A 26,726-nucleotide genomic window follows, 5' to 3' on the forward strand; every position below is an offset into this window, starting at 1 on the left:
ATGAAAAGTTCTCAGTGAAATTACTACAAAAAGGAGAGAGGAATGTCACAGTGTGGGAAATATATTCAATAATATAAGTGGACGTGCTCGAGGTATATACATTACTCAAGTTTCTATCTTGTACATTACAATTTTCAAATATTCTCATTTATCATTTAGCACGAAATAGTGCCATGACTAAAGAGCGCAAGTAATCTGATGAAGCTATGAAGCCATGACTCAAAATCATGTGATTCACGATCGAGTTATATCCAATTGAATGAAATTTCTCCCATTTCATAGTATTGTGTATATAATCTTTAGGGATGGTAAAATAATTCTTGTTTGATTTGTACTCTCCGCAGAAGGAACGTATTTTGTATTCAACACTTCTCATGTGTGCATTTACTGCCATCTACATGTAGGTTTCTGTATTAGTCACAAAAACAGTATGTCTGAGTAGATCAACTCTGGCTTCGACTTATGATATCCGTTTTATTCACCAAGCAAAATATAATATGATTTGTAATAACAGTAAATATAGATCAGACCGCAATTAAAAAGATCTATGTTGGATAATGTATGTATATCAAGTAAACTAAATAAAGAAATATCACAGCTTAAAAATAGATTAATAGTTTAGAACAATCCAGAGGACGCTGTGATCAGTCAGCTGGTCTGTCATATGACTGATTCCTATTGGTCATGATAGCTTCAATCTGACGATTTTCTACCAATAGGAATTGAGATAATATGTACTTTTTAGAATAACTGAAATACGATTTGTTGGCTTGTGGCGTTGCGAGTGTGGTATGAACCTAATTATTCAGACTTCGGACTCTCCCTGAGATCTGACAGATACATTGGAGGACTGCTGCAGGATCAACAGGTTGTCGTGAAGAATCAGAGAACTAGTGAAAGGGATAAAGTGTCCTCCATCTCTCGAGAAGTAAGTGCCTTTAATATTATTTAGGATGTATGCACAGTTAAAATATTAGTCACTATATTGTGATGATAGTTTACATGTAAACTGACTACACACACTATAATGCTATATGTACATTAACTACATTGTAGTTAAGGATTTTTTATGGAAAGTGAATATTATTGTCATGCATACAAAAGAAATACATTTTATATTTATATAGATACCACCATAGACAACATACTGCATATTACACTTTACTAGCCCAAATGTAACCCAACCTAATCTCATCTGGACTCCAACCAAGGCAAGCGGTGTGCATCCAGAGCTTCTCCCCTCCCCATGATATATATATTTTTTTTACTGGATCATGGTTGGGTACTGTGTCCTTGGGGTCTCCCCCAATGCATGGCTTACTGACACAGTGGTTAGTGCTTCAGGGTCCTATATTTAAGATCAAGAATTTGAGCCACATTGCTAGTGTGAAAAATTTCACTAATATTACAAACTGTTACTGTCCTCTTTGAGGCAAAAGGATGGAGAGTATGTATAGTTATGGCATTACTCGTAGAACTACACTACTATGACTACATTCAGATCAAGGTTCTATTCCAGTATCACTCAAAGACATTTTTCACTTCTTTTTTGCATTTGAAATATTTCTTTCCCCAAGGAAAGGTTACATTAGTTTATGAGCTATTGGATAATGTAAGTTTTATGTTGAATAGCCGTGTTTGCGTGATTCTGGAATTTTACGAGATCAACGTCCAGCGCTAAAACATAGAATAGTCCTGGCCACAAAAATACACTGCCCCAGATGCATTTATCACATAGGAGACACCAGACACCTCATCTTATACTCCCTCACCCTAGCCATATCCAGAAAAGAGCACAATCTTTCTTCCTTGAATGATTTATGGGTCAATCCAGTGTTCATGGTTACTTGGGAGTTTGTGTTCTGCACGAGAGATCTGGGGCAATGGGTGACATAGAAACGGTTCCACACTGATACAACACAGACATTATTTCTTCCCTGAGTGACCTATGGGTCCAATGGGTGGCTGTTACTGTTACTTGAGAGCCATGGGTCTCCTGGAAGAGAGGCCTGGGGCAATGGATTGATTGATTTACAACACACAAACAAAAATCCAACATTTATTCTCAGAAAGATCTATGAGAGCCCCCAAGGACCATTACCAGCCACTGTAGGGATGTGGAGTTTCAAGTTAATGAAGCAAGAGCCAACAATTATTATTATGTTGTTATTCTTACATTCAGGAGTAATTTCTTTTGATTATATTTTTATTTTATTTATTCATTATTATTATTATTTTTTATGTTCATCCATGAGGAGTTAAGATGAGAGGGAGGAAAGGGTGATAGATGGGAGTGGAATGGATAGGAGTGGGTACATGCCTTTTGGCTAGACTACCTCCCTTGTAATGGGAAAAAAAACCCTTGTTATATAGAAAGATTTTTTTATTTTTTCAACTATTATTTCTTCCAGGGTTGAGTGAGGGAACCATTCATCATGGGTTCCATCTTCAGGAGTGAGATGATGAACCTTTGTCAGCTGTTCCTCTCTAGTGAGGCAGCTTACAATTGTGTGTCAGAACTTGGCGAGATTGGACTCGTTCAATTTCGAGATGTAAGACCAATAAATTGCAATTTACTTGTTAATGACTTTTATGAAATTTTTTTCAGATTCTTTATAAATTCACTAATTCATGTGCACTGCTCTTTATTTTTCATAGCTCAACCCGGATGTTAATGCATTCCAACGCAAGTTTGTCCATGAGGTGCGGCGTTGTGAGGAGATGGATCGGAAGCTGAGGTATCTTGAGAAGGAAATTAAGAAAGATGACACCATCACCATCTTAGATACAGGAGAAAACCCTGAAGCTCCCCAACCAAGGGAAATGGTGGATCTTGAGGCGAGTAGAGGAGCATCATTTTCAGGGATGGTCTTTGGCTAAGGTCTGTTTGGGAAGGTGTGACATCAGGAGGCAGAGGAAACTATGAATGCAGATGGTAGTGCAGCCAGACCCACACATCCAGATAGCATATTGCTAATGTGGTCCTGTATCCACCAGAATTCCTGTGCAGTCTCACCAACAGTCATGGAATAAACTCAGGTTTTGGCAGGCAACATGATGCATAGGGAGGGTGGGCTTCCTTCAGTTGAATGAAAATGCTAGACAGCACTCAGACAGAGCCCTTACATGCCAAAGTGTTGCCCCAGGGCAAAGTTCTCAGTGATGCCCCCTGTCCCCCATCACCACTTCCCATCTCCACCATCTCTTACTGCCTATTATAGCTATTGGCTTGTGAAATAATTAAATAGGTTTTAAAAAATGTTATTTAATGTCCCTATTGCAGAAAAGATAAGGGAAAAATGTTTTATATTCTGTTGATTCTAATGCAAAATATTACAGTAATATATTCAGGGGTTCTTTTGCCTTTTTTTTTATTAGAATTATTTTGTCAGCCTTGTGGGCAGCATGTCCAGACTAGAATTGCTGCCCCAGGGCATATCGCTTGTTTGCGAAAACGTCGTCATAACTCAAAATATCGATTTTTTTAGGAGAGGCATTTTAAAGTTTCAAAATGCTCTCAATATTATAAAAAGCTCTCAAACACCATAGGTGGACAATTTTTTGGAGCATCAAATAAGCCTCTAAAGTTTATAGAAGTTGAAACAATCATAATCTTTACTAAGTCTAAAATATTTGTTGGAACAAGTTGGAACATGTAAGGTTATGTCATTGGGACATTTAGCACTCCCTAGCGGTCAATTTTTGAGCTACAGATATGACACTGTTACCAAAAAAATCCGTGTTTGAAGATGAATATGTCTGTATAGATAACTCAAAAAATCAGTTTTTTGAGTTATGACGACGTTTTCGCAAACAAGCGATATGTCCCCCCACCCCCACCCCACCCCGTGAAGGCCTTGTACACAGAGCAATCATGAGTTAACTATAGACCATCAAGGAGTTGTATCATTACTTTTGTGATGTGTAAGGGTTCATCTTGTACCAAAAACAAGTATTTTCTTTAGTTCACATTTACAGTGGTTACTGTTAAGCAAAATAAGAACTGAGTAAGTGAATTATTGGATTTATTATTATATCATCCACCACAACTTGCTGTCTGTTCCTGGATTCCCTGGGGCTGGAGATCTCCAGCAAGAGCTAGAGCAGTGGATTGATTGATCCATTACAAATAGTTGAAGCTTGATAGTGGCAGAGCTGGCAATATATCCTTCATACTTTCATAGTATATATGAAGGTGGTAGACCACATGATATGATCTCCATTCCAAGAATTAAGATAATATGAAACAAACCACTGTTTAGGTGTGAAGAAAAAATAGAGGCAGGACGTGAAGTGTGTAACTTGTTCAAGTAAAATTCTCATGTAGGTGAATACTATGATGAGCGTAGTTCTTTTCCCGTATATAACAAATACATAATATAGTGGAGAGGTAAGGGATTTGGGATCAGCTAAATGCCTCTTGGTGTAAACAGTTTACTTTTATGTAATATATTTTTCATTTTTTATCTGAGGTAGCATGATTGCCAATAGAATGATCCCTCTTGTTTTATGTTTGAAGGATATGTTTCATTTAATGTTTACTTAAATTAAGGATATCTGTGCTCTATGAACAATACATCAAATGGTGGGAAAATGGGTTTATGTCTTCATGTTATGGGAACTGTACCTGGTACATATGTGTAGTTGTGGTAACACAATATGCTCAGCAGTGTGGTATATTTTACTAGCCATGCTATTTTGATTTTCATGTTTTGTGAGAATTAACGGTATACCATACTTATCCAACCAAGTCCAAATTAGATGAAATATGGTAGAAGGATAACTTTTCCAGTTGTATGTCAAGTTTAACATTATGAATGCATATATTATGAATTGCAGGCAACATTTGAAAAGTTGGAAAATGAGCTAAAGGAAGTAAATTCCAACGCTGAGACTCTTAATAGGAATTTCTTGGAATTGACAGAGTTAAAGTATGTCTTACAGAAAACTTCAGTTTTCTTCGATGAGGTAAGTCTGCCTGAGTTTTTATTTTCTTTCATTATGTAGCAGAATTGTACCTTGACTTGGCCACCCTCTTTATATGGAGGAAAAGGTCTTTGAGATATAGATGTAGATATGACATTTAAACAAGTTCCTTATTTAAAGTCTTCACTTTCTAAACTTGAGATATTTTAAAAAGAATGGTAATTTTCATAGCCTTTTCCAAGATCCTTGCAAAAAATTCAAGTTGTTTGATGTCTTAGTATTAATGGTAACCTTCATTGAATGTGATATATTTTCTATATCTTCAGGATGAAAATTGCCCTTCACTTTTCTCTTAGTATTATAAACAAGCACATGAATCACCTTGCTTAGCATTCTTTAAATTGAACAAATTTTAAATATACTCTAAAGTGAAATAAAGCTTGAGCTCTGTATTTCGTACTTTGGAAATGTGGTTTACTCCACAGGCAGTGGGAAGGGTGTGCTTTGTCTGTCATGGTGGATAATAAACAGGTGATGTGTGTGAATTAGTGTGGCCTCTCATTTTTCTTCTGTTTTGTCTGTTGTTTAAATTGTGTGCACCAGGCGTGCCTCTTCATGGATGGTAGAGAAGGCTTCAGGTGGTGGATTTTTGAATTCTGGCTTAGTTGGGTAGTCAAGTAGTTGATGTGAATGAGACCCACTTTTTCTCTATGATGCATATATGTATGTTTTTTTTGTGTGATACTGGAATGTGTACTCTTATTTGAGGCTATTTTAAAGGTTTAGTAAGTTTGGAAGATTTTATTTTTTCCCTTCATGAGTTCTACAGACCATCTTTGTTTTAGTTTACATGCTGCTGAAGAATGCCAAAGGTAAAATAGGTATCAGATTGCATGCTGTAAATAAAAATTTCATAACCAGCATCAGAATTTATATAAGCAGTTCTGGTGCATTTATAATTGCTAGACTGCTATAAAAAAAAATCATGGCATGTTTTTTTTTTTTCAGTATGATATGTTACTGTTCTTATAACTGGTTATCTGGCTTTGCTGTTAGTTTTTTATATATATAACCCTAGTGAATAAGCTTTGAAGCAAAAGAGTTTAACAGGTTATGAAAACTAAATAGATATCATTACTAGTAAACAAAATAAGAATGCAGGGTTAATAAATGATGCAAATTAATGCCTGGGTGGAATGTGAAGTGTTATGAGAAGTTATTTAGGGATGAATGCACATAAAAAAAATGTATGAAAGAGTGATTGTATCCTAGGAATTTTTGTCAGCATTTGCCACTTTCATACATTGCATGAAGCAGAAACTTAAAATTTAAGGGGGACAGAAAGGACTTGTCTGAATGTTTTTGAAACAAAGTCTTTGAGAAAAGTGATAGTTGTTACAAGAATAGATCATGAGAAATGTGAAATTGAAGCAGAGAACAGAAATGGAAAGAGGGTTGTTGGATAGGGTAGCTCAATGTGCTGAGGTAGTTCAGGCATATTGAAAGAATGTATGAGTAAAGACTAGCAAAAGAAGAGTGTGGGAAGCCGAAATGGATGGTCTAAGCTTGAAAGGAAGACCAATAATAAGGTAGATGGATGGGTTGAAGGGTGGCTTTTGATCCACAAGAAATATGTCAAGCAAGGAAGAGAGAATGCAAGACTTTGGAGGGAAATTATGAATTGCTAATAGGATGGTACAGGTTTGCTACCTCCCTTATAAGGGGAAAGAAGCCTATTGGTATATAGGTAGACAGCTTGAAGGAAAGTTACCATCTTCTTCATAGATTATTTTAAGTTAATGAGGAAGGGGGTCACCATGTGATGAAGTGGTGGGGATCAATAAGTTCTGGCTGATGGTTTCCTGTTGTGGAAGAGCTGTGCCTTGCTCTATTGCCCTTGACATGAGCAATATGGTAGGGGACAGGGATGGCCTTTCATCCATGAGGAGCTAAGATGAGAAGGGGGTGTCAAATGGGTTATAATTGTGCATTAAATGGGTATGATATAATGAACTTTGTATCATGCTGAGAAACCATAAACAGTGGCAGATGAAAGTCAATCTAGCACCATATTGGTGATGATACCAAAGAGAAGAAGTCCCTGAAGATGTGATTTTTTAAGAGTAATTATATTGAATTAAGTAAAAAAAAAAAATACACTATTGATCATTTTAGTGTGCTCCCTTCTGGGCCTTGATATTGGATGTCCACAACCAATGATGAGCGAAGAGATTGTAATATATTATATAATTTCTCAAGTATCACCTCATCACACACTTGAACTTTGTTTCATAGAAAACTAACACCATAGACCACCAAGTTAGAATCATACATTAATTTTAGCCTAGGTGTGATAATTGAAGAGTGAGACAGGATTACATGAGCATTGTTCTTTTCCTGTATACAATAGTTAAATAGATACAAGGAGGAGGGGGAGAAGGAAAGCAGGTGCTGGATGTTAGCTCTCCTTGTGTGAAAAAAAATTTGGTGGGGGAGAAGTCAGACTTAACCACTTCAGTACGATGATGCCTATGTAGGCGTTATGAGGTGTGAGTGGGTGCACAAAGATGTCATCAGCATCGTGATTATATATTATTTTTGTAGTTGTACATCAGTTACCACCAGATTTTGTGAGCTGGTTTGATCATGTTTTCTGTGTGTATTATTACTCAGAGTGAAAGAGAACAAGTAATACAGCAGTGACTTCATATTTTACAATGCAAGTAATGTGATGCATTGTATGTATGGCAGCTGATGCTGTGCATGAGAATTTGACTCATACTGAAGTGGTTAATCCAGGTCTTGGTCCTTGTTCAGAGATCATGTGCCAGTCTGTTGGGACTGCACCTTAGGATGGAGGAGGGGTTGTTTGAAGATGGGCTGCATCCATTTTGCAGGACCACCATTAACAAGTACTCATTGTTAGTCCCACACATGAAACAAATGAAGGCAAGCTGTTAAAAAAGTACAATGGACAAAAGTGGTAGGAATGGAAATAGAATATTAAAGTAAAATATTGAAGAGTGTAAAGGAATTCTTAAAAGAGAAAAGAACATCATAGAAAGTAAACAGGCTAGTGCATGACAGGGGGGAGAAATGGAAGAGAAGATGCCCAAGCAAGATGGAAGGGAAAGGGGAGATGAAAGTCAGTGAGAACTACTTTGTCAGCAATAGCCAACACATCTGTCCTTGGGGACAGTATCACACTGAAGGGGGAAGTCATAGAAGAGGTAAAGGGGAGTTGAGGTTGATAGCAAAATGGAGGGATTGTAAAGTAGAGGGGAAATGTTGAAGTAAAAGAATAAAGAAGGTGGCATGGGAAGGGTCTAAAGGAAGGGTAGGTACTGAAGGAAGTGAGAGAGTAAAGGAGTAATGATGCTTCATGGGGGAATGGAGAGGAGGATATGGGAGGGAAGGCAGGCAGAGGTGAAGAATGATAAAGGAGTTAGCATAGGAATTATAAATTTTTTCTCCCTCTCCCCCAACTCACACACACACTCTCTCTCTCTCTCTCTCTCTCTCTCTCTCTCTCTCTCTCTCTCTCTCTCTCTCTCTCTCTCTCTCTCTCTCTCTCTCTCTCTCTCTCTCTCTCTCTCTCTCTCTCTCTCTCTCTCTCTCTCTCTCTCTCTCTCTCTCTCTCTCTCTCTCTCTCTCTCTCTCTCTCTCTCTCTCTCTCTCTCTCTCTCTCTCTCTCTTATTCTCTCTCTCTCTCTCTCTCTCTCTCTCTCTCTCTCTCTCTCTCTCTCTCTCTCTCTCTCTCTCTCTCTCTCTCTCTCTCTCTCTCTCTCTCTCTCTCTCTCTCTCTCTCTCTCTCTCTCTCTCTCTGTCTCTCTGTCTCTCTCTGTCTCTCTCTGTCTCTCTCTCTCTCTCTCTCTCTCTCTCTCTCTCTCTCTCTCTCCCTCTCTCTCCCCCTCCCCCCCTCTCTCTCTCTATTCTTATATTACATTTCAGATTTAATGAGAGCAATAAAACAAGTTCTGGCCCTTCTTTGTTTTGTTTTGACTAAATGACCAAGAAGTGATGGGTGGGTTAGCAATCCTCCTGTGTAAGGAAATTAAAGGAAATGGAAGACACAAATTTGCTTCCGTACATAGCATTTGACCAGCTTCCAGGTACAAATATAAATGTTAGTGGCATATGTATGAATAGCTGCATTCCTCTGCTATGCAAGTGCTTTGCTTCTGGATATGCATTAGTTTGAGGTGGTGGTAGGAAATGGAGCATGTGAGGTTTAGTTAAAATTTGCACGTGGGAAGTGCAACTAGTGGTAGATTGCATGAAGGACTTGACTTTTTGAACAGATGAAGTTCTGTCTTCACTCACTTTCAACTCATAAACGTATCTTCCTTCACTTAACACTGTATCTTTTACAAAATACTAGTTTGTCATGGATACGATGACAAGATGACTTAATCTGTATATGATAGTTTTATGTATGTCAATAAGATACTTGTAGATAGTGCACATATACTGTAGATTGTAATGGAATATGTTGAGATCATCCCTGGTTGTAGCCCTGAGGATGAACTGCTGAGGAGTGCATAATGAGTACTAACATTTTGTTTTATTTTTTCTCCCTTTTCCCATTTGCTGCTGCCTTCCACCACCCACCGCCCTTCAACGCCTACATCGCTTTGCTCAAATTTTTCCCATCCTGCAACTTGGAATACACAATGTACAATCTTCTGAAATACATTGAATACTAATTTCATTGTAACATTGCTTTTTATGATGTATTGAGTATGATTTTTTTTTTAATTTGACTAATTGTTGATTATTAATATCACAATTTTATGATATGTAATTTGTGTATGAAATGAATGTGGATTGATTTGCTTAACAATGGTTAATGTGCTCTGCTTTTGTAACATTGTGTTGTTGTTGATGCATAATGGCTCATATTGTTGGCTAATATCTTTTTTGTTGTGTGTGTATATGTAAGCTACTTTTTTATTGTGGTTGTTGGTACTGAAAAATGGCATTGGTAATGGAGCCGACATTGTATATTGTTCCATTTTGCTTGTTAAATTCCATTCTGTCATGATCATTTTCATCAAATGTTAACCCTTGATGTTCCGATACCGTTTGTGAATGGTTGAGTGTGTGTTGTTGGGTTGTTTGTTTGTGCCTTGCTCATAATAGCAAGGATCCACACCACCTTTACCACCACAGAATGAGTCTGAGCCTACTAGCAGCATCACGCAGAACCTCATCCCAGCTGAGGAGGGCAAAGGGCCTGTGCAACTTGGGTGAGATTATTGACACTTTTACAAGTACTTGGCAGTGGTAATGAATCACACATTTCTATAACATACACTACTGATATTTTATAGTACAATACTTGATTTTTTATACAGGAAGAATATAGAAGTCTTTTGTCAATCTGAAGATAGAAATAGAAGTGTATTAATACCCCACAGAGAACAATCAAATATTTCTTTGTAGAGACATCTGTTGGAGGGACTTAGGATGCTGGGTAATGAGGGGTTGTGAGTTCTTGATCATTGTCATCCTCATCATAATCATCACTGTGATCATAACCATCATCACCAATCATCATCATCAAAGAATTTTTTTACTCTTTTGGACAAATAACTTTCAGTTTTGTTGCTGGAGTGATCAACCGTGAACGGATGCCAATGTTTGAACGCATGCTGTGGCGTGTATGCAGAGGGAATGTCTTCCTCCGGCAGTCAGAAATTGATACTCCACTTGCAGATCCTGTAACAGTAAGTTATTTTTGCTAGAATTTCACTAAATAAAAATGGGGCAAAATTGAAAGCTTCAGTCACATATATTTACTTTAATAAACAGTGATGGGCACCTGTTAATGGTCATCCTGCAAGATGGATGGCAGAAAGAATCATAACTGTCCATTTTCAAAACACATTGATCCCCCCACCTCTCTACTTCTCTCCGGGCTAGGCCCCAAGATCCTTGTCTGTCCACTCCAACAAAATTTCCTTCACCTTTTCACATGAGGAGAGCTGGCAATGACTCCCATCCCCCACTACTTTCATCCAGTGACAGAGGAATAATCCCACATAAAAAATACAACACAAACAACAGCCCAAAATTTCTTCCCAGAGAGATCTATGGAAGGGCAGCCACTGTAAGACTGCAGATTTTTAGCCACTGAAACTCAAGGCAGCCCATATTATATTTATGATGTCTTCTCTTTTTCTGCATGAGGGAATGGGGAGGGGTTGCTGATATAATGAAGTGGCCTTGCTGTGGATGTGCTGTATCTTGTGACACTGCTTTCGACCCAGAGCAGTGGGCGAGGTGCAGGGATGGATGACCCGTCATGTAGGAGGAGCCAAGATAAGAGGGAGGGAGTGGGGTGAATGGAGTGGAGTGTGTGGGGAAGGAATGGGTGGGAGTGGATTTTATGCTATTGTTTTTTGGCTGCCTCCCTTGTTAGGGGGAAAGAGCATTTGGTATATGTATGTATTTATGATGTACAGTAGCTGGGGGGGGGAGTAGGGAGTGTTTATGTGTGAATGATATTTTAACACAGCCCAAAGGGATTTCTCCTTGTCTTCTCCTTTTCTGTATGATGGGACAGAGAGGGGGGGGTCGCCGAATTAATGGAACGGCCTTGCTGTAGATGTACTTTGTCTTGCTGCATTGCTTCTAACCCAGGGCAGTGGGTAAGATACAGGGATGACCCATCATCTATGAAGAACTAAGATGAAAGGAAGAAAGTAAGGTGGATGGGAGTGGAATGGGTGGGAATGGGCATGTGGTTTTTAAATTGGCTACATTGCTTATAAGGAAAGCCTTTGGTATATAGATAGATAGCTAGACAGTAGGGGATATAAGAACATAGATGAAGTAGAAAAGATGTCTTTAAGGCATTGTTTTACAATTCTTGCGGGTAAAGGAAACTAGTTTCACCCAGTCCCTTTTGGTTTTTAGTGGTAGATTCATCTACTAGTGATTATTTTGGTTGATAACTGTTCTTTAGAGAAATACATACATGCATATGTATACCAAAGGCTTTTTCCCCCTTACAAGGGAGGCAGCCAAGAACCAAATGCATGGAAACTACTCCCATCCATTCCATCCCCTACATACTCCACTCCTGTCTACCCTCTTCCCTCCCTCTTATCTTGGCACCTCCTGGATGATGGGTCATCCCTGCATCTTGTCCACTGCCCTGGGTCAGAAGCAGTGTCACAAGACACAGCACATCCACAGCAAGGCCACTTCATTAAACCGTCCCCTCATGCAGTAAAGGAGAAGATGGGGAGAAATCCCTTTGAGCTGCATCAAGTTATTTCTCATACATACTCCCTCACCCCCATCCCCCCACCCACTCCCCCTCATGTATCACAGCATCATCTATACACAACCATTCTCCATTCACCCCTATCTTCTGTCCTCTCCCATCCTTCCTCAACAGACATTCCCCTCTTTCCCAAAGCCCCTTTTACCCCATCCATCCATCTCATCCTCTTTTACTAGTCTTTCTTCACTCATTCTTTCCATGTGTCCAAACCATCCCAATACTCTTTCATCAAACCTATCTCCAAACTCCCTTTACACCCCTGTTCTCCTCACCTCCTCATTTCACACTCTATCTAGCCTAGTAACCCCTATCATACTTCTCAGACACCTCATCTCAAACAGATTCAAACTCTTCCTCCCTTATGTTCCATGTTTCTGCCATGCACAGTGATGTCAACACAATCACTCCTTCATACAATCTCCTCTTAGCATCCATTCCCAAATGTCTATTTCTCATTACACTTTTTAATCCCCCAAGGCATTTACTCGCTTCTCTCAATATGCATTCTACCTCCACTTCCACTTTTCCCTTTCCTGCCACATTATCACCCAAATATCTAAAACTATCCACTTCCTCCAGCCTCTCCTCTTAATACTCATTTCCAGGCTGCTGCCACTTTTTCCCTTTGCACATCTCATCACCTTTTACCCACATTTATCTTCAATTTCATCCATTCACATACCTTCCCAAACTTTGTCACTAACTTCCTCAATCCCTCCTCTGATCCTGCCACAAGCGCAGTGTCATCAGCAAACAACAAGTGACTTATCTCCCACTTTTCTCCATTTTCTTTCACCATCTCTAATCCCTGACCCACTACCCTTGCATTTACCTCTCGCACCACCCCATCCATGTATAAATTGAACAGCCAGGGCGACATAATACGTTCCTGATGAAGTCCTACCTTTTACCTCAAACCATTCACTCTCCATTTCTAATCCTAACACGAGATCTACTACTCTTGTAAAAGTTCTTGACTGCTCTTAACAGCTTTCCTCCTATCACATATATCTGCAAAACCTCTCACAGTGCCTTCCTGTCTACCCTGTGATATGCCTTTTCCAAATCCATAAAAGCCCAAAATACATCCTTCCCTTATCCTGTAGCTTTCTCACATATCTGTTTTACCACAAAAATCTGTTCAAAATAACCTCTACCTGTCCTAAACCCACACTTTTCCTTACAGTTACTCCTTCTGATCCTATCCTAATCCTCTCAATCAAGACCCTCCCATAAGCCTCTCCAACTACACATAACAAGCTGATCCCTCTGAAACTAGTACACTCACACTTGTCCCCTTTTCCCTTGTAAAGTGGAACTGTACAGGCACTCCTCCAGCCCTTTGGCACTCTACCCTCTCTTAAACAAACATTAACTAACCTCACCAGCCAGTCTACTATCACTGTACCTCATTTTTTCAGACATTCTGCATGGCATCCATCCAACCCAGGTGCCTTACCTGCTCTCATCATCTTAACAGCTGCCTTCACTTCATCTTTCCTTATTTCTCCTCCATTTTTCTCGCTCATCACGGTCATTTTCTTAGCACTTCCCACTGCAACTACATTTCCCGCCCTATCCTCCTTCATAATTAGCAACTCCCTAAAATACTCTGCCCACCTTCCTCTCAATGCCTTCCCTTCCATTATCATCTCTCCATCTGTACCTTTTACCTTTTCTTCTCTACTTGATTCGCCTCCTTTTCCTCTCGTAATTTCTTTCCAAAACATCTTTTTATTACATACATACATATACCAAGGCTTTTTCCCCCTTACAAGGGAGGTAGCCAAAAAAGAAAAGGCATAAAATTATTCCCACCCATTCCATCCCTGAATACACTCCACACCCCTCCACCCTCCCTCTTATCTTAGCACCTCCTGGATGACGGATCATCCCTGCACCTTGTCCACTGCCCTGGGTCAGAAGCAGTGTCGCAAGACACAGCACATCCACAGCAAGGCCGCTTCATTAAATTGGTGACCCACCCCTCTCTGTCCCCCCATACATAAAAGGAGAAAATGGGGAGAAATCCCTTCGGGCTGCGTCAAATTTTGCTCACATACTACTTCACCCCCGATTCCACCTCATGCATCACAACATCATCCATTTACAACCATTCTCCATTCACCCCTGTCTTCTGTCCTCTCCCGTCCTTCCTCAATAGACATTCCCCTCTTCCCCAAAGCTCCCTTCACCCCATCCATCCACCTCATCGTAGGACGTCCCCTCATGTTCACTCCCTCCACATCTGCCATCCATACCTCTTTTATTAGTTTTTCTGTCATACTCTTACCCTATGTCACATCTGCTATCCTCTTTGCCTCCTTTATCTTATGCTTTACTTCTCTACTTTGTACCTCTCATATGATTCCCTCATCCTAATTTGTAACCAATCTATGAAAGCTTGCTTCTCTTCTACACCCTTCTTTGCTTCCTCATCCCACCACTCACTACCCTTCCTTCTATTTTCTCCCATCCTCCTTGTTCCACACACCATCTTTGCACACATTATGACTTCCTCCTTGAACCATCCCCATTCCTCCTCCACTCCTAATTATGCTTTATCCTTCACTCCCTCTCACTCCTCTCTCAGCTTCTTATACTCCTTTTCCTTTTCTTTCTTATTTAAACAGTTCACTCTAAGTGAATAGACAGAGTGGTTTGGAAATGTGGAGTTCCAGGAAAAAATTGTAGTGGAGAGTTGATGGTGGAGATGTGTCTAGAGAGTTGATGATAGCAAATAGTGTTTAGAAAGAAAGTCAAGCATAAGTACACATGGGAGAGGGTGGTGGGTGGAAGGGTGGTATATAGAGTGTTATTGGCCTATATAGTGGTAACCAGGAATATAGTAGGAAGAGTTAAAGATGTAAATGTTCAAAGGGGAGAGAGTAGGGGAATATCAGATAATTTTTTGGTGGAAGGTAAGTTGAGAGTGGAGGATAAGTGGGGAAGAAGGAAAAGGACAGAAGGTAGGGAGGTACTAAGAGTGAACTGCTTAAATGAGAAAATGGAGAAATATGTTGTAGTTGAAAATGTTGTATGATTATAAATTAGATATGTTGCATGTTGTCTCCCAGGTAGGAGACATGGATGACCCTTCATCCATGAGGAGCTAAGATGAGAGGAAAACAAGGGTGGTGGATGGGAGTGGAATGGGTGAGGGTAGGTGCATGCCTTTGACTTGGCTACCTCCCTTGTAAGGGGGAAAAAGCCCTTGTTATATGCGTACTAGATAGATGATGAGGAATAGACTTTTGGGAATGGATGCTAAGAGGAGACTGTATGAAGGAGTGATTGTGCCAACAGCACTGTATGGGGCAGAAACATGGAACATAAGAGGGGAAGAGAGAAGGAGTTTGAATGTGTTTGAGATGAGGTGTCTGAGAAGTATGATGGAGGTTACTAGGCTAGAGTGAGAAATGAGGAGGTGAGGAGAAGAACGGAGGTGGAGAGGGAGTTGGGAGATAGGGTTGATGAAGGCAGATGTGGAGGGAGTGAACATGAGGGGCCGTCCTAGGATGAGGTGGATGGATGGGATGAAGGGGGCTTTGGGGAAGAGGGGAATGTCTGTTGAGGAAGGACAGGAGAGGACAGAAGATAGGTGAATGGAGAATGGTTGTATATGGATGATGTTGTGATGCATGAGGTGGAATGGGCAGGGGGATGGGGGGTGAGGTAGTATGTGTGAGCAAAATTTGACGCAGCCCGGGGGGACGGAGAGGGGGGGTCGCCGATTTAATGAAGCGGCCTTGCTGTGGATGTGCTGTGTCTTGTGACACTGCTTCTGACCCAGGGCAGTGGACAAGGTGCAGGGATGATCCGTCATCCAGGAGGTGCTAAGATAAGAGGGAGGGTGGAGGGGTGTGGAGTATATTCAGGGATGGAATGGGTGGGAATGATTTTATGCCTTTTCCTTTTTGGCTACCTCCCTTGTAAGGGGGAAAAAGCCTTGGTATATGTATGTATGTAGATAGATGATTATAAATGCAGTTTTGTTTTGATTTGTTTTTTATTTGCTTCTGACCCAGAGCAATGGGCAAGATGCAGGGATGACCTGTCATCCAGGAGGAGCCAAGATAAGAGGGAGGGAGGGAGGGGTGGTGAATGGGGGTGGAATAAGTAGGAGTGGATTTATGCCTTTTGTCTTTGGCTACCTCCCTTATAAGGGGGAAAAAGCCCATGGTATATGTATGTATGTTTTGATATTCATGGCAAATGGGTACTTTCTTTTTATAGCATGAAGGTGTGAACAAGTCTGTCTTCATAATCTTCTTCCAAGGAGAACAACTTAAGAACAAAGTCAAGAAGATCTGTGAAGGTTGCCGTGCTACAATGTACCCATGTCCTGAGTTAGGTTCTGAGCGGAAAGAGATGGTCCAGGGTGTCCAGACACGCCTTGAAGACTTGACCACGGTTTGTGATGTCTTGTTTTCTACTACAGGGTGCTGAATGAAAATATAAGAGGTGGAATCATAGTGATGGTAAAGGAGAGCTTTGAGGAAAGTAGCAGAAAGGAGAGATAGCATAAGTTAAAAGTTACTTAACAATCAGCATGAGTGTGATTTAAAGTCCCTAAGTATTGAGTGCATAAAACTTATCCAGTCAGTATCCCATATGGAGGGAGGGAAGTGCCTATGAATGAGCAGTGGGATGATCATTTCAAGTAACTGTGCCAATAAAGTTAAGATGAAATAGGATGACTGTTTTCATATTAATTGTTTGAAGAAGACTTACTTGAAATGGACAAAGTTTTTATTATGTAGTCTCATTATTAAGAGAGAAATTCTCCAGAGAACTAATGGGTAAATTTAATTTTAGAAAGAAAGAAAAGTGCTATTACCTGTAGTAAAGATGTTTTGAAAGAGGTAGGTATGTACAGACTAGTAAGAGTCATTCCATTTTTGCATGGTTGTCATTTTGTAGGTGCTGACGCAAACGACCGACCATCGCCACCGCGTGTTGGCTGCTGCTGCCAAACATTTGCGTACTTGGTTCATCAAAGTTCACAAGATTAAAGCTATTTACCACACACTCAACCTCTTCAACCTTGATGTTACCAACAAGTGTTTGATTGCTGAATGCTGGCTGCCAACATATGATATGGGCTGCATCAGTGAAGCTTTAAGGAAAGGAACGGTAAGATGCAAAATTTGATATTAAGTAAAATGTTCTCTTTTAAGGATAGTGGTGATGGTCTTGCAAGACAGACATTGTAGGGAATTATCTTCATGCTGCTTTCTTTCTTTTATGAGGAAATTTAATTCCTTGGCACATTTTTATAAAAATGTACATACATACATACATGTATGTATGTATGTATGTACATTTTTATAAATTGACTGTGTCATTAATGGGGCTCAAATGTTTTTATTTCATCTTTCAGGAGAAGTCTGGAAGCTCTGTGCAGCCCATCTTAAACCGCATGGACACAACAATGCAACCTCCAACATTTCACAGAACCAACAAGTTCACCACTGGTTTTCAGACCCTGATTGATGCCTATGGTGTTGCAACTTACAGAGAAGTCAACCCAGGTACATATCTGTGGGGCCAACTTTGTTATCTGTATTTTAGGCATTATATAAACATTGAACAAATGTAAATAATTTTTTTATGTAAATACATACATATACTGGAAGGCCTTTTCCCCATTACGAAGGGGGTGGCTGGCTAAGTCAAAGCATTACACCCATCATTTACCATCCAAAGCCCATCACATGTAGAGATGCAGTACTGATGACAATTCAAAGTTTCTTCTCAGAGAAGACTACAGGAGGTCCTGAGGACCATTACTAACTGCTGTGGGGTTGTAGGTTTCTATTGACTGAAAGATTAGAGATTGTGTTTGTTTTGAATTATTAATAGCTTAAAGTTACAGTAAATGTTTTTTTTAGTCTTTCAAAAATGGCTCTTTTGTTGCCCAAGTAGTTAGTCTTTGCCCTTCATTGGTCTTGTTTAATTCTGAAATACTTTATAAACTTTGACTCATCTTTCAGCTTTGTACACAACAACAACTTTCCCATTCCTGTTTGCTGTGATGTTTGGAGATGCTGGCCATGGAATTCTGATGAGTGCTTTTGCCCTATGGATGGTACTGAAGGAGAAATCACTTGCAACACTGAAAACTACAAATGAGGTACAGTTGTGTCATGGGCATCCATACTGGTGCAAGTCATACAGAACTATTCACAAAGTGTTTTAGAAAGTTGAGACTTTCATACATACATGTATACATACATATGTAGATACGAGTTTTTTTTTAGAGTAATGGACCTGAGGCTGAGAAAATGGTACATAAAAAAAAAAAAAAAAAAAAAAAAGAGAAGAAAAGAGTAAATTGGAAAATAACATACTAACAAAGATGGTATGGTTTCAGGACTAAACAAATTAAATGACTATTTGTAAATAAAGAAACCAGACATAAAGGGAATTGTGGAGACAAAATTAAAAGGTCTACTACCATTAAATACTGTGGGACAAGGTCTATACAACCATTGGGTGAAAAATAGAGTGAAGAAACAGGGTGGAGGAGTCATGATTTTGATTAAGAAAGGTTTAAATGTGACAAAGATAACAGGAGGAAAAAATAATGTGGAATTGGTTATGGTTAAAGTTGAAAACAGAAACATGAAAAGTAGAAAATTGTTCCGAAGAATACAAACTCTTCGGTACTCCTTACCCAAGGATTACTTCGCGTAACCCAAAGTTTCTACCACTAATACTGTGTGTTGTTTGAAAAACACTCACTCCATGGGTCTGGGCAACCATTATCCTCGGTAAGGGGCCCTCCTGGGGCAAGGGGGCCCCCCCCTTCCCCCACAAGCATAGGCTGCTAAAGCACCATTGTCTTCGTGGTAACGATAGAGTCAACATCTCTCATGTTACGGCTAAAGTTTCTTAAGTTTGTTTGGGGAACGGTATTCCCCTCTATATTCTAGTGCAGTGCTTTGATTTTCGTACTCCACGGGCACGATTGGCGCCATTCCTGGCCTCTGTAGATTGTGACGAAAATAGGGCAACCTGCTTCGGCCATCGCAACCTCCCAGGGGCTTCCTTTGTTTTGAGCGTTCTGTATCGAAGCCATCCGCTCACCTGGGATTTCTTGAGCGCCCTCTTCCTATCCTGCTTCATTTCCTTAGCCTTCACCGAGTATTCTACGCTTCTCTGTAAGTATGGAATCTGGTCATAGTGTTGTTGTTCGAAATAGGGTGTGTCCCTTCGACAACGGAGAATTTCTCTGCCGGGCTTCTCTCCCGCTAGCCGACGCGGACCCTCATGCTTGGTGTGTTCGCTGTAGAAAGATGGAGTGTTCCCCTTCATCCCCTTGTGCCACGTGCGCTCAATGGGATGATAAGCAGTGGTCCACGTATTTCCATGCTCACAGGAAAGTGCATGCAAAGAACAAAGGACGCAAGCAGGGAAGATGGCTTCCCCCCTCACCCGAAACAAAGGGAAGGCATACTACGCCTGCGGAGGACACGGGCAGTTCTCTCCCTCCTCCAAAGTGTAGTAGACGGAAAGGTTGTACAACATCGGCCTCGAGTCAGTTTCAGGCTAAGTTGGCTCCTATTCCGTCACCCAAGGTGGTTAGCTTTGACGGGCATGCGCCTCTGGCCCCCGGGTACGAGCTTTTTCCCGGATATGTCAGCGGCCGCCCCTCCCACTGCGTTTTCCGGCAGCTTAAACCCCACACGGACAAAGGACCCGACTTCGGAGCTAAAGAGCGCTTCGGCCTCTTCTTCTAATCGGGAGTCCCGCAGTCCACCTTCAATCCAGCGTAAGACGAGATGGGTCATCAACGGAACCCTTTCTATGCCCGGTGGGCAGGAGGCCCGAGGTGTACCCATGCGCGCGCTAGTCGCAGATAACTCCTCGTCCAGAGGTGGCAGTCTCCCCTTGGAGTCTCCCGGAACATCCGCACCCAGGCGGGACTCGCCAAGCGGGCACTCCCAGGACCTCCTCCCCACCCTGTGTTCACTCATTACGACACTCAAGGAACAGATGGAGGAACAACGGGAATTTTTCCGTGCTTCTCAAGCTCAGTTCATGCACCACCCGGAAGCTCGTCAGGAGTCACCACCCCTAAGGGCCCCCCTCGACCATCTTCCGCGTGATCAGAACACCCCTGAACCCATCAGTGACGACGAGGGAAGCGCAAGGTTCCTCCCTGACCATGCAGATCCCTCCTATGACGACGACGATATCCACAGCGCCGTAGGGGGGGGGGCACGTTCCCTTTCCCCTTCCGATTCCCAGTCGGAATCCCCGATGGTGGTCAAACCTTCCTTCTCAGACATCCTTGCGAGAGTTCGGAGGGCCAATCGACTGGGCCCCCCGAAAGAAGAGGAAGCCACATTCGAGTCAGAGATCTTCATGACGGGCAACTCTCAGAGAGCGCAGCCTCCTTCAATCCACCTTCCATGGAGTACGCAGACAGCGAGAGCCATGACCCAAGCCTCCGACGCTCTCGCAAAACGGACAACTGAGAAGGCGCGTTGGCTTCCGGTTCCAGTGGAACACCAGAAGCGCTTCTACACCCCATCGGGGACAACCCTCGGTGCAGCCTCGATCCCGGCCAGGTTACCAGAGCTGGTTAAAGCGGACGCGGAATCGCTACGCAGAAGAAGCGGACGCGGAATCGCTACGCAGAAGAAGCGGACGCGGAATCGCTACGCAGAAGAAGCGGACGCGGAATCGCTACGCAGAAGAAGCGGACGCGGAATCGCTACGCAGAAGAAGCGTCCTCCTCTCCGGCAGGGAAGTCAGCGACCACATTCAATCACTGGCTCTGTCCCTGGCGGTGAACTCCTGGCTAGAACGCCTCCTTGCCTCGGTAATGGAGTTCTTACCCGAACTACAGCCCCAGGAAGAATGCGACCTCCAGGCTCTATTGGAAAGCGCGAGCAGAGCCCTGAAGCATCAGGCTTCCTGTCTCTCAACGTCCTGGGCCAATATCGAGTCCCGCAGGAGAGACACCATCCTCGGGGACCCCAGTGACCCCCTCCTCAGAGAGATTTATGCTCCTTTGAAGAGGGCCCCCCTTCTCACCCACATGCTAATTCCCCCAGAAATGGTGGACTCAGCAATCCATAACGCAAACCAATTGATGCACAACAGAGCCATCGAGAGAACAGCCGTCCCTAGCTCGAGGCCAAGGACCACCCCTCCATCGACCCCTCGGTCCTCTCAGACGCAGAGGCAGCCTTTTCATCTCCCTAAGAGGGCCCCCCTATTCAAAGTCGAAAGCACAGACAGGAAAGCCCCGCCCCTTTCCCAATAGAGAACAGGGGCGCAAACATAAGAGAGGCTCCGGACCCCACCGCAGGAAATTCTAGGAACTCGCCTGCCCTCCCGCACAGGATAGGAGGTTGCCTCTCTCTCTGCTGGAGGGCATGGGAGGCGGCCGGGGCGGAGGACTGGACCATCCAGGTCATCAAGGCAGGCTATTGCCTTCCTTTTCACACCATCCCCAGCCTCTCTCCCTATCCCATCCAAGTCAGCAACTGCCATCCGGACTCGGATCGCAGGTGGGCCCTAGCGGAGGAAATCTCCGCTCTTATTCAGAAAGGAGCTCTAGAGGAAGTCTTGACTCTGGACCCGGGGTTCTACTCGAGGCTATTCCTCGTAGCAAAGGCAACAGGGGGGTGGAGACCAGTCATCGATCTGTCTCCTCTCAACAAGTTCCTTTCCCTGACGAAGTTCCGAATGGACACCCCAGAGGCCGTAAGGGCGTCTATCAGGGAAGGAGACTTCATGGTGTCGCTGGACCTCCAGGATGCCTATTTCCAAATACCTTTGCATCCCTCATCCAGAAAATTCCTCCGCTTCAGTTTTTCTCTTGGCCCTTGCGTCTTCCAAGAGGGTCGGGGAGTTGCATGCCATCTCTTATCGAGTCGCCCACTTGAAGGGATGGCAAGAGGTCTCCTTCACTTTTCTGCCCCAATTCATTGCCAAAAACCAGGATCCGGCCAAAGCCGACCTTAGATTCTGGTCCTTTAGTATTCCTTCCTTAGACGACTTTGTAGGGGGCGAGCATGCAGAAATGGTACTATGCCTGGTACGTGCTATCCGTACCTACCTCAGGAGGACTAAGCATCTTAGACCAGACTTGCCAAGATTGTTCGTCTCTTCCAGGGGTAAGCCCAAGCCCGTCACTAAGACTTCCATTTCTTACTGGATCAAGGAAGTCATCTGCAGGGCCTACACCATGAGCCCCATGGATTGCCCTAGAGCAAAAGCTCATGACCTCAGGGCAATAGGGACCTCCCTAGCCTTCCGAAAGAACCTGTTGGTCAACCAGGTCCTTCAAGCAGGTATATGGAAGTCCCAGACTACTTTCACTTCCTTTTACCTCAAAAGTCATGTGGGAATCCTTAGGGGCCTTCTCTCTGGGTCCCATAGTGGCTGCCCAGGAAGTCCTGAGATGACATACCCCTTACCAATGGCACACAGCCAACCCCGAAACCTCATCTAGGTTCTGGTTCGGCGACCACCGTGATACCTATCCAAAGTCCTTCTCATACTCCTACATTCCCTTCCCGCACCGAGGGCTCTCAAGCATTCCAAGGGAATCAATTCAAGCCCTGCAAGTGGTACAAAGTGAGTATACCCTGTCTGTCTCCATTCCTGGGTACGGAACTAGGTGCCCTTCACAGTTTAGGGGAATGTATAAGGGTCTGGTCAACGTAGGTCTTAGCACACAATTTTTTCCTTACGGAGGTTTCCCAGGCTAGATAACTACTTCCTTCCCAACTAAGTCCGAGTCTCTTTGGGTAAGGAGTACCGAAGAGTTTGTATTCTTTGGAACAAATGTAATTTTCGCAGGAAAATTAATTTTTCCCTGATACAAACCTGAGGTACTCCTTACCTCTAATGGCCCTCCTCAGCCACCCCTCTAATAGTTCCTTCTACCTGGCCTGTCAAACCTCGTGATTATTTTCATACCTGGCTCAGACAATGGTGCTTTAGTGGCCTATGCTTGTGGGGGAAGGGGGGGCCCCTTGCCCCAGGAGGGCCCCCTTACTGATGATAATGGTTGCCCAGACCCACGGAGGGAGGTGTTTTTGAAACAACACACAGTGTGGTCTTATCAAAGTGATTAGTATTTTCTTCACCATTTCTTCATCCATGTATGTAAATGCCACTTTGACTGTTCTTATTAAATGATAAGTTTCTCCAAAAATCTTGTTTATATGTTTCTCATATGACATATTATTCATAATAATGACTCCCAGGTCCTTCTCATTTTCTACTTTTTTTATTTCTCCTCCTATTCTTTTTTTGCTTTTTCCAAATTCCATTATACTACACTTCTTAGTATTGAGCTCCATCTCCCACTTCCTACACCATTCCCATACTTTATTGAGATCACTCTGTAGTGACTCACAATCTTCTTCAGTGTTCACTTTTTTTAACAGTTTTGCATCATCTGCAAAGAAGCTCATGTAACTTTCAATTTCTTCATCCATATCATTAATATATATAGCAAACATTATTGGGGCCAGAACTGTTCCTTGTGGAGCACCACTTATTACTTCATCCCAATTAGTGTTTGTCTCTTATCACTACTCTCATTTTTCTTTCTTGCAAAAAGTCTTCTATCCATTTAAGCAGTTTGCCATGTATTCCTCCTTCAGTTTCTAATTTCTTAAGCAACTTCTTATGTGGTACTTTGTCAAAATCTTTTTTTAGGTCTAGAAATGCACAATCAGCCCATCCATCTGTTTCTTGTATTATATCTATTAGCCTTGAATAGAAACATATTAAATTGGTGATGCATGATCGTCCTTGTCTGAATCCAAATTGCCTTGGATTTAGCACGTTGTTTTTCTAAATACCTTACCCATCTACTTTTGATAATTCACAGATTTTTGCTATTGTACTTGTTAGAGAGACTGTTCTTTAGTTGGTAGGGTCTTTATTTCCCAATTTATATATAGGTACTATATTTGCTCTTTTCCAATCTTTTGAAACTTTTCCTTCTTTCAAGGAACTGTTTATTATACATACATATACATACATACATATACCAAGGCTTTTTCCCCCTTACAAGGGAGGTAGCCAAAAAGGAAAAAGCATAAAATCATTCCCACCCATTCCATCCCTGAATACACTCCACACCCCTCCACCTTCCCTTTAATCTTAGGACCTCCTGGATGATGGGTCATCCCTGCACCTTGTCCACTGCCCTGGGTCACAAGCAGTGTCGCAAAACACAGCACATCCACAGCAAGGCCACTTCATTAAATCGGTGACCCCCCCTCTCTGTCCCCCCATGCATAAAAGGAGAAGACGGGGAGAAATCCCTTTGGGCTGCGTCAAATTTTGCTCACACATACTACCTCACCCCCCATCCCCCCGCCCATTCCACCTCATGCATCACATCATCATCCATATACAACCATTCTCCATTCACCCCTGTCTTCTGTCCTCTCCTGTCCTTCCTCAACAGACATTCCCCTCTTCCCCAAAGCCCCCTTCACCCCATCCATCCACCTCATCCTAGGACATCTCCTCATGTTCACTCCCTCCACATCTGCCTTCCATACCTCTTTTACTAGTCTTTCTTCACTCATTCTTTCCATGTGTCCAAACCATCCTAATACTCTTTCATCAACCCTATCTCCCAACTCCCTTTCCACCCCCGTTCATCTCCTCACCTCCTCATTTCTCACTCTATCTAGCCTAGTAACCCCCATCATACTTCTTAGACACCTCATCTCAAACACATTCAAACTCCTTCTCTCTTCCTCTCTTATGTTCCATGTTTCTGCCCCATACAGTGCTGTTGGCACAATCACTCCTTCATACAGTCTCCACATAGCATCCATTCCCAAATGTCTATTCCTCATTACACTCTTCAACCCACCAAGGCATTTACTGGCTTCTCTCAATCTACATTCTACCTCCACCTTCACTCCACCTTTTCCTGCCACATTTGCACCCAAGTATCTAATACTATCCACTTCCTCCAGTCGCTCTCCCTTAATGCTCACTTCCAGTCTACTGCCACTTTCACCCCTTGTACATCTCATCACCTTACTTTTACCCACATTTATCTTTAGCTTTCTTCTATCACATACTCTCCCAAACTCTGTCACCAACTTCCTCAGTCCCTCCTCCGATCCTGGCACAAGTGCAGTGTCGTCCGCAAGCAACAGCTGGCTCACCTCCCCTTTTCTCCATTTTCTTTAACCATCTCCAATCCCTGACCCACTACCCTTGCATTTACCTCTCGCACTACCCCATCCATGTATAAGTTGAACAACCAGGGCGACATAACGCATCCTTGACGAAGTCCCACCTTTACCTCAAACCACTCACTCTCCATTTCTAATCCTGACACAAGCTCTACTACTCTCATAAAAACTTTTGACAGCTCCTAGAAGTTTTTCTCCTATCCCATATATCTGCATAACCTCCCACAGTGCCTTTCTGTCTACCCTATTGTAAGCCTTTTCCAGATCCATAAAAACCCAAAAAACATCCTTCCCCTTTCCTATAGCTTTCTCACATATTTGTCTTCCCACAAAGATCTGATCTACACAACCTCTACCCGTCCTAAATCCACACTGCTCCTCATCAATTACTCCCTCTGCTCCTCTCCTAATCCTCTCAATCAAGATCCTCCCATAAGCCTTCCCAACTACACTTAAAAAGCTAATCCCTCTGAAACTACTACATTCACACTTTATTATGCTATGTATTTTGTCTGCCAGTTCATTCCTGCATTGTTTCAAAATCCAGTTTGCTATTTCATCTGGTCCATGTAATTTTCTGTCATCAAGATTACTCAAGTGTTTCATTATTTCATTCTTTGTTATTTCTATTTCTTTCATAGGGGGGACTTTCTCTTCCCATTCGATCTCTCCAGGTTGTCTGTTCTCTCTTGTAAACACCGATTTAAAATGCTTGTTCATAATTTCTGCCATTTCTATTTCCTCTGTGTATTCAACTCCTCCTTGTCGTAATTTCTCTGATTCTTGTTTGTTTTTCAGTTTGTTGTTTACAAATCTGTAAAATAGTTTTGGTTGATCTTTACATTTTTCTATGACATCTTTTTCATATTTTCTCTTTTCCTCTCTGGACACTTGTACATATTCATTTCTATAACAAGTATATATTTTCAATTTTTCAGGTCTTTCGTCTTTTTTCCATTTTGTCCAAGCTTTATCTCTTTTGTCTTTTAACTCCCCACAACTTTTGTTGTACCAGCACTTTACATATTCTTTTTCTTGCTTTTGTCTTGGGACATGCTTTTCCACTCCTTTTTTATAAATTTTTGTCCAAATATTCCATTTCTCTTCCACTGTTGTTTCCTCTTTGTATATTCTTTCCCAGTTTTCTTTTTGAAAGAATTCTCTTATTTTATCAAAATTTGCTTTTTCATACATCAATCTTCCTTTTCTATATTGTTCATTTCTTTTCATGTATTTTTCCTCATTTAGTTCCAGTTCAATCAATATGTGGTCACTTTTACTTATTGGTGTCTTATATTCAATCTTTT

At 42.0% G+C, this 26,726-nt stretch overlaps 1 protein-coding gene across 2 annotated transcripts in view; it reads left to right on the plus strand.

The window, feature by feature from the left end:
• The first annotated feature begins 771 nt into the window (after positions 1–771).
• The window catches only part of Vha100-1 (V-type ATPase subunit a family protein Vha100-1), a 47,663-nt gene continuing 21,708 nt past the window's right edge, over positions 772–26,726 (plus strand). The window contains exons 1-10 of one of the 2 annotated variants that reach the window (XM_076186350.1): positions 772–928; positions 2,412–2,552; positions 2,659–2,838; positions 4,840–4,968; positions 10,069–10,175; positions 10,529–10,655; positions 16,457–16,633; positions 17,144–17,356; positions 17,604–17,754; positions 18,217–18,356. In XM_076186350.1, coding sequence (XP_076042465.1) covers positions 2,436–2,552; positions 2,659–2,838; positions 4,840–4,968; positions 10,069–10,175; positions 10,529–10,655; positions 16,457–16,633; positions 17,144–17,356; positions 17,604–17,754; positions 18,217–18,356 — 1,341 coding nt within the window. In that variant the 5' untranslated portion in view covers positions 772–928; positions 2,412–2,435. The remainder of the gene's footprint in view (positions 929–2,411; positions 2,553–2,658; positions 2,839–4,839; positions 4,969–10,068; positions 10,176–10,528; positions 10,656–16,456; positions 16,634–17,143; positions 17,357–17,603; positions 17,755–18,216; positions 18,357–26,726) is intronic. The other variant, XM_076186351.1, reaches the window with a different exon arrangement.

The sequence above is a fragment of the Oratosquilla oratoria genome, chromosome 6 (assembly GCF_046742065.1).
Source record: "Oratosquilla oratoria isolate Oo_2021 chromosome 6, ASM4674206v1, whole genome shotgun sequence".
In the NCBI taxonomy this organism is placed as follows: Eukaryota; Metazoa; Arthropoda; class Malacostraca; order Stomatopoda; family Squillidae; genus Oratosquilla; species Oratosquilla oratoria.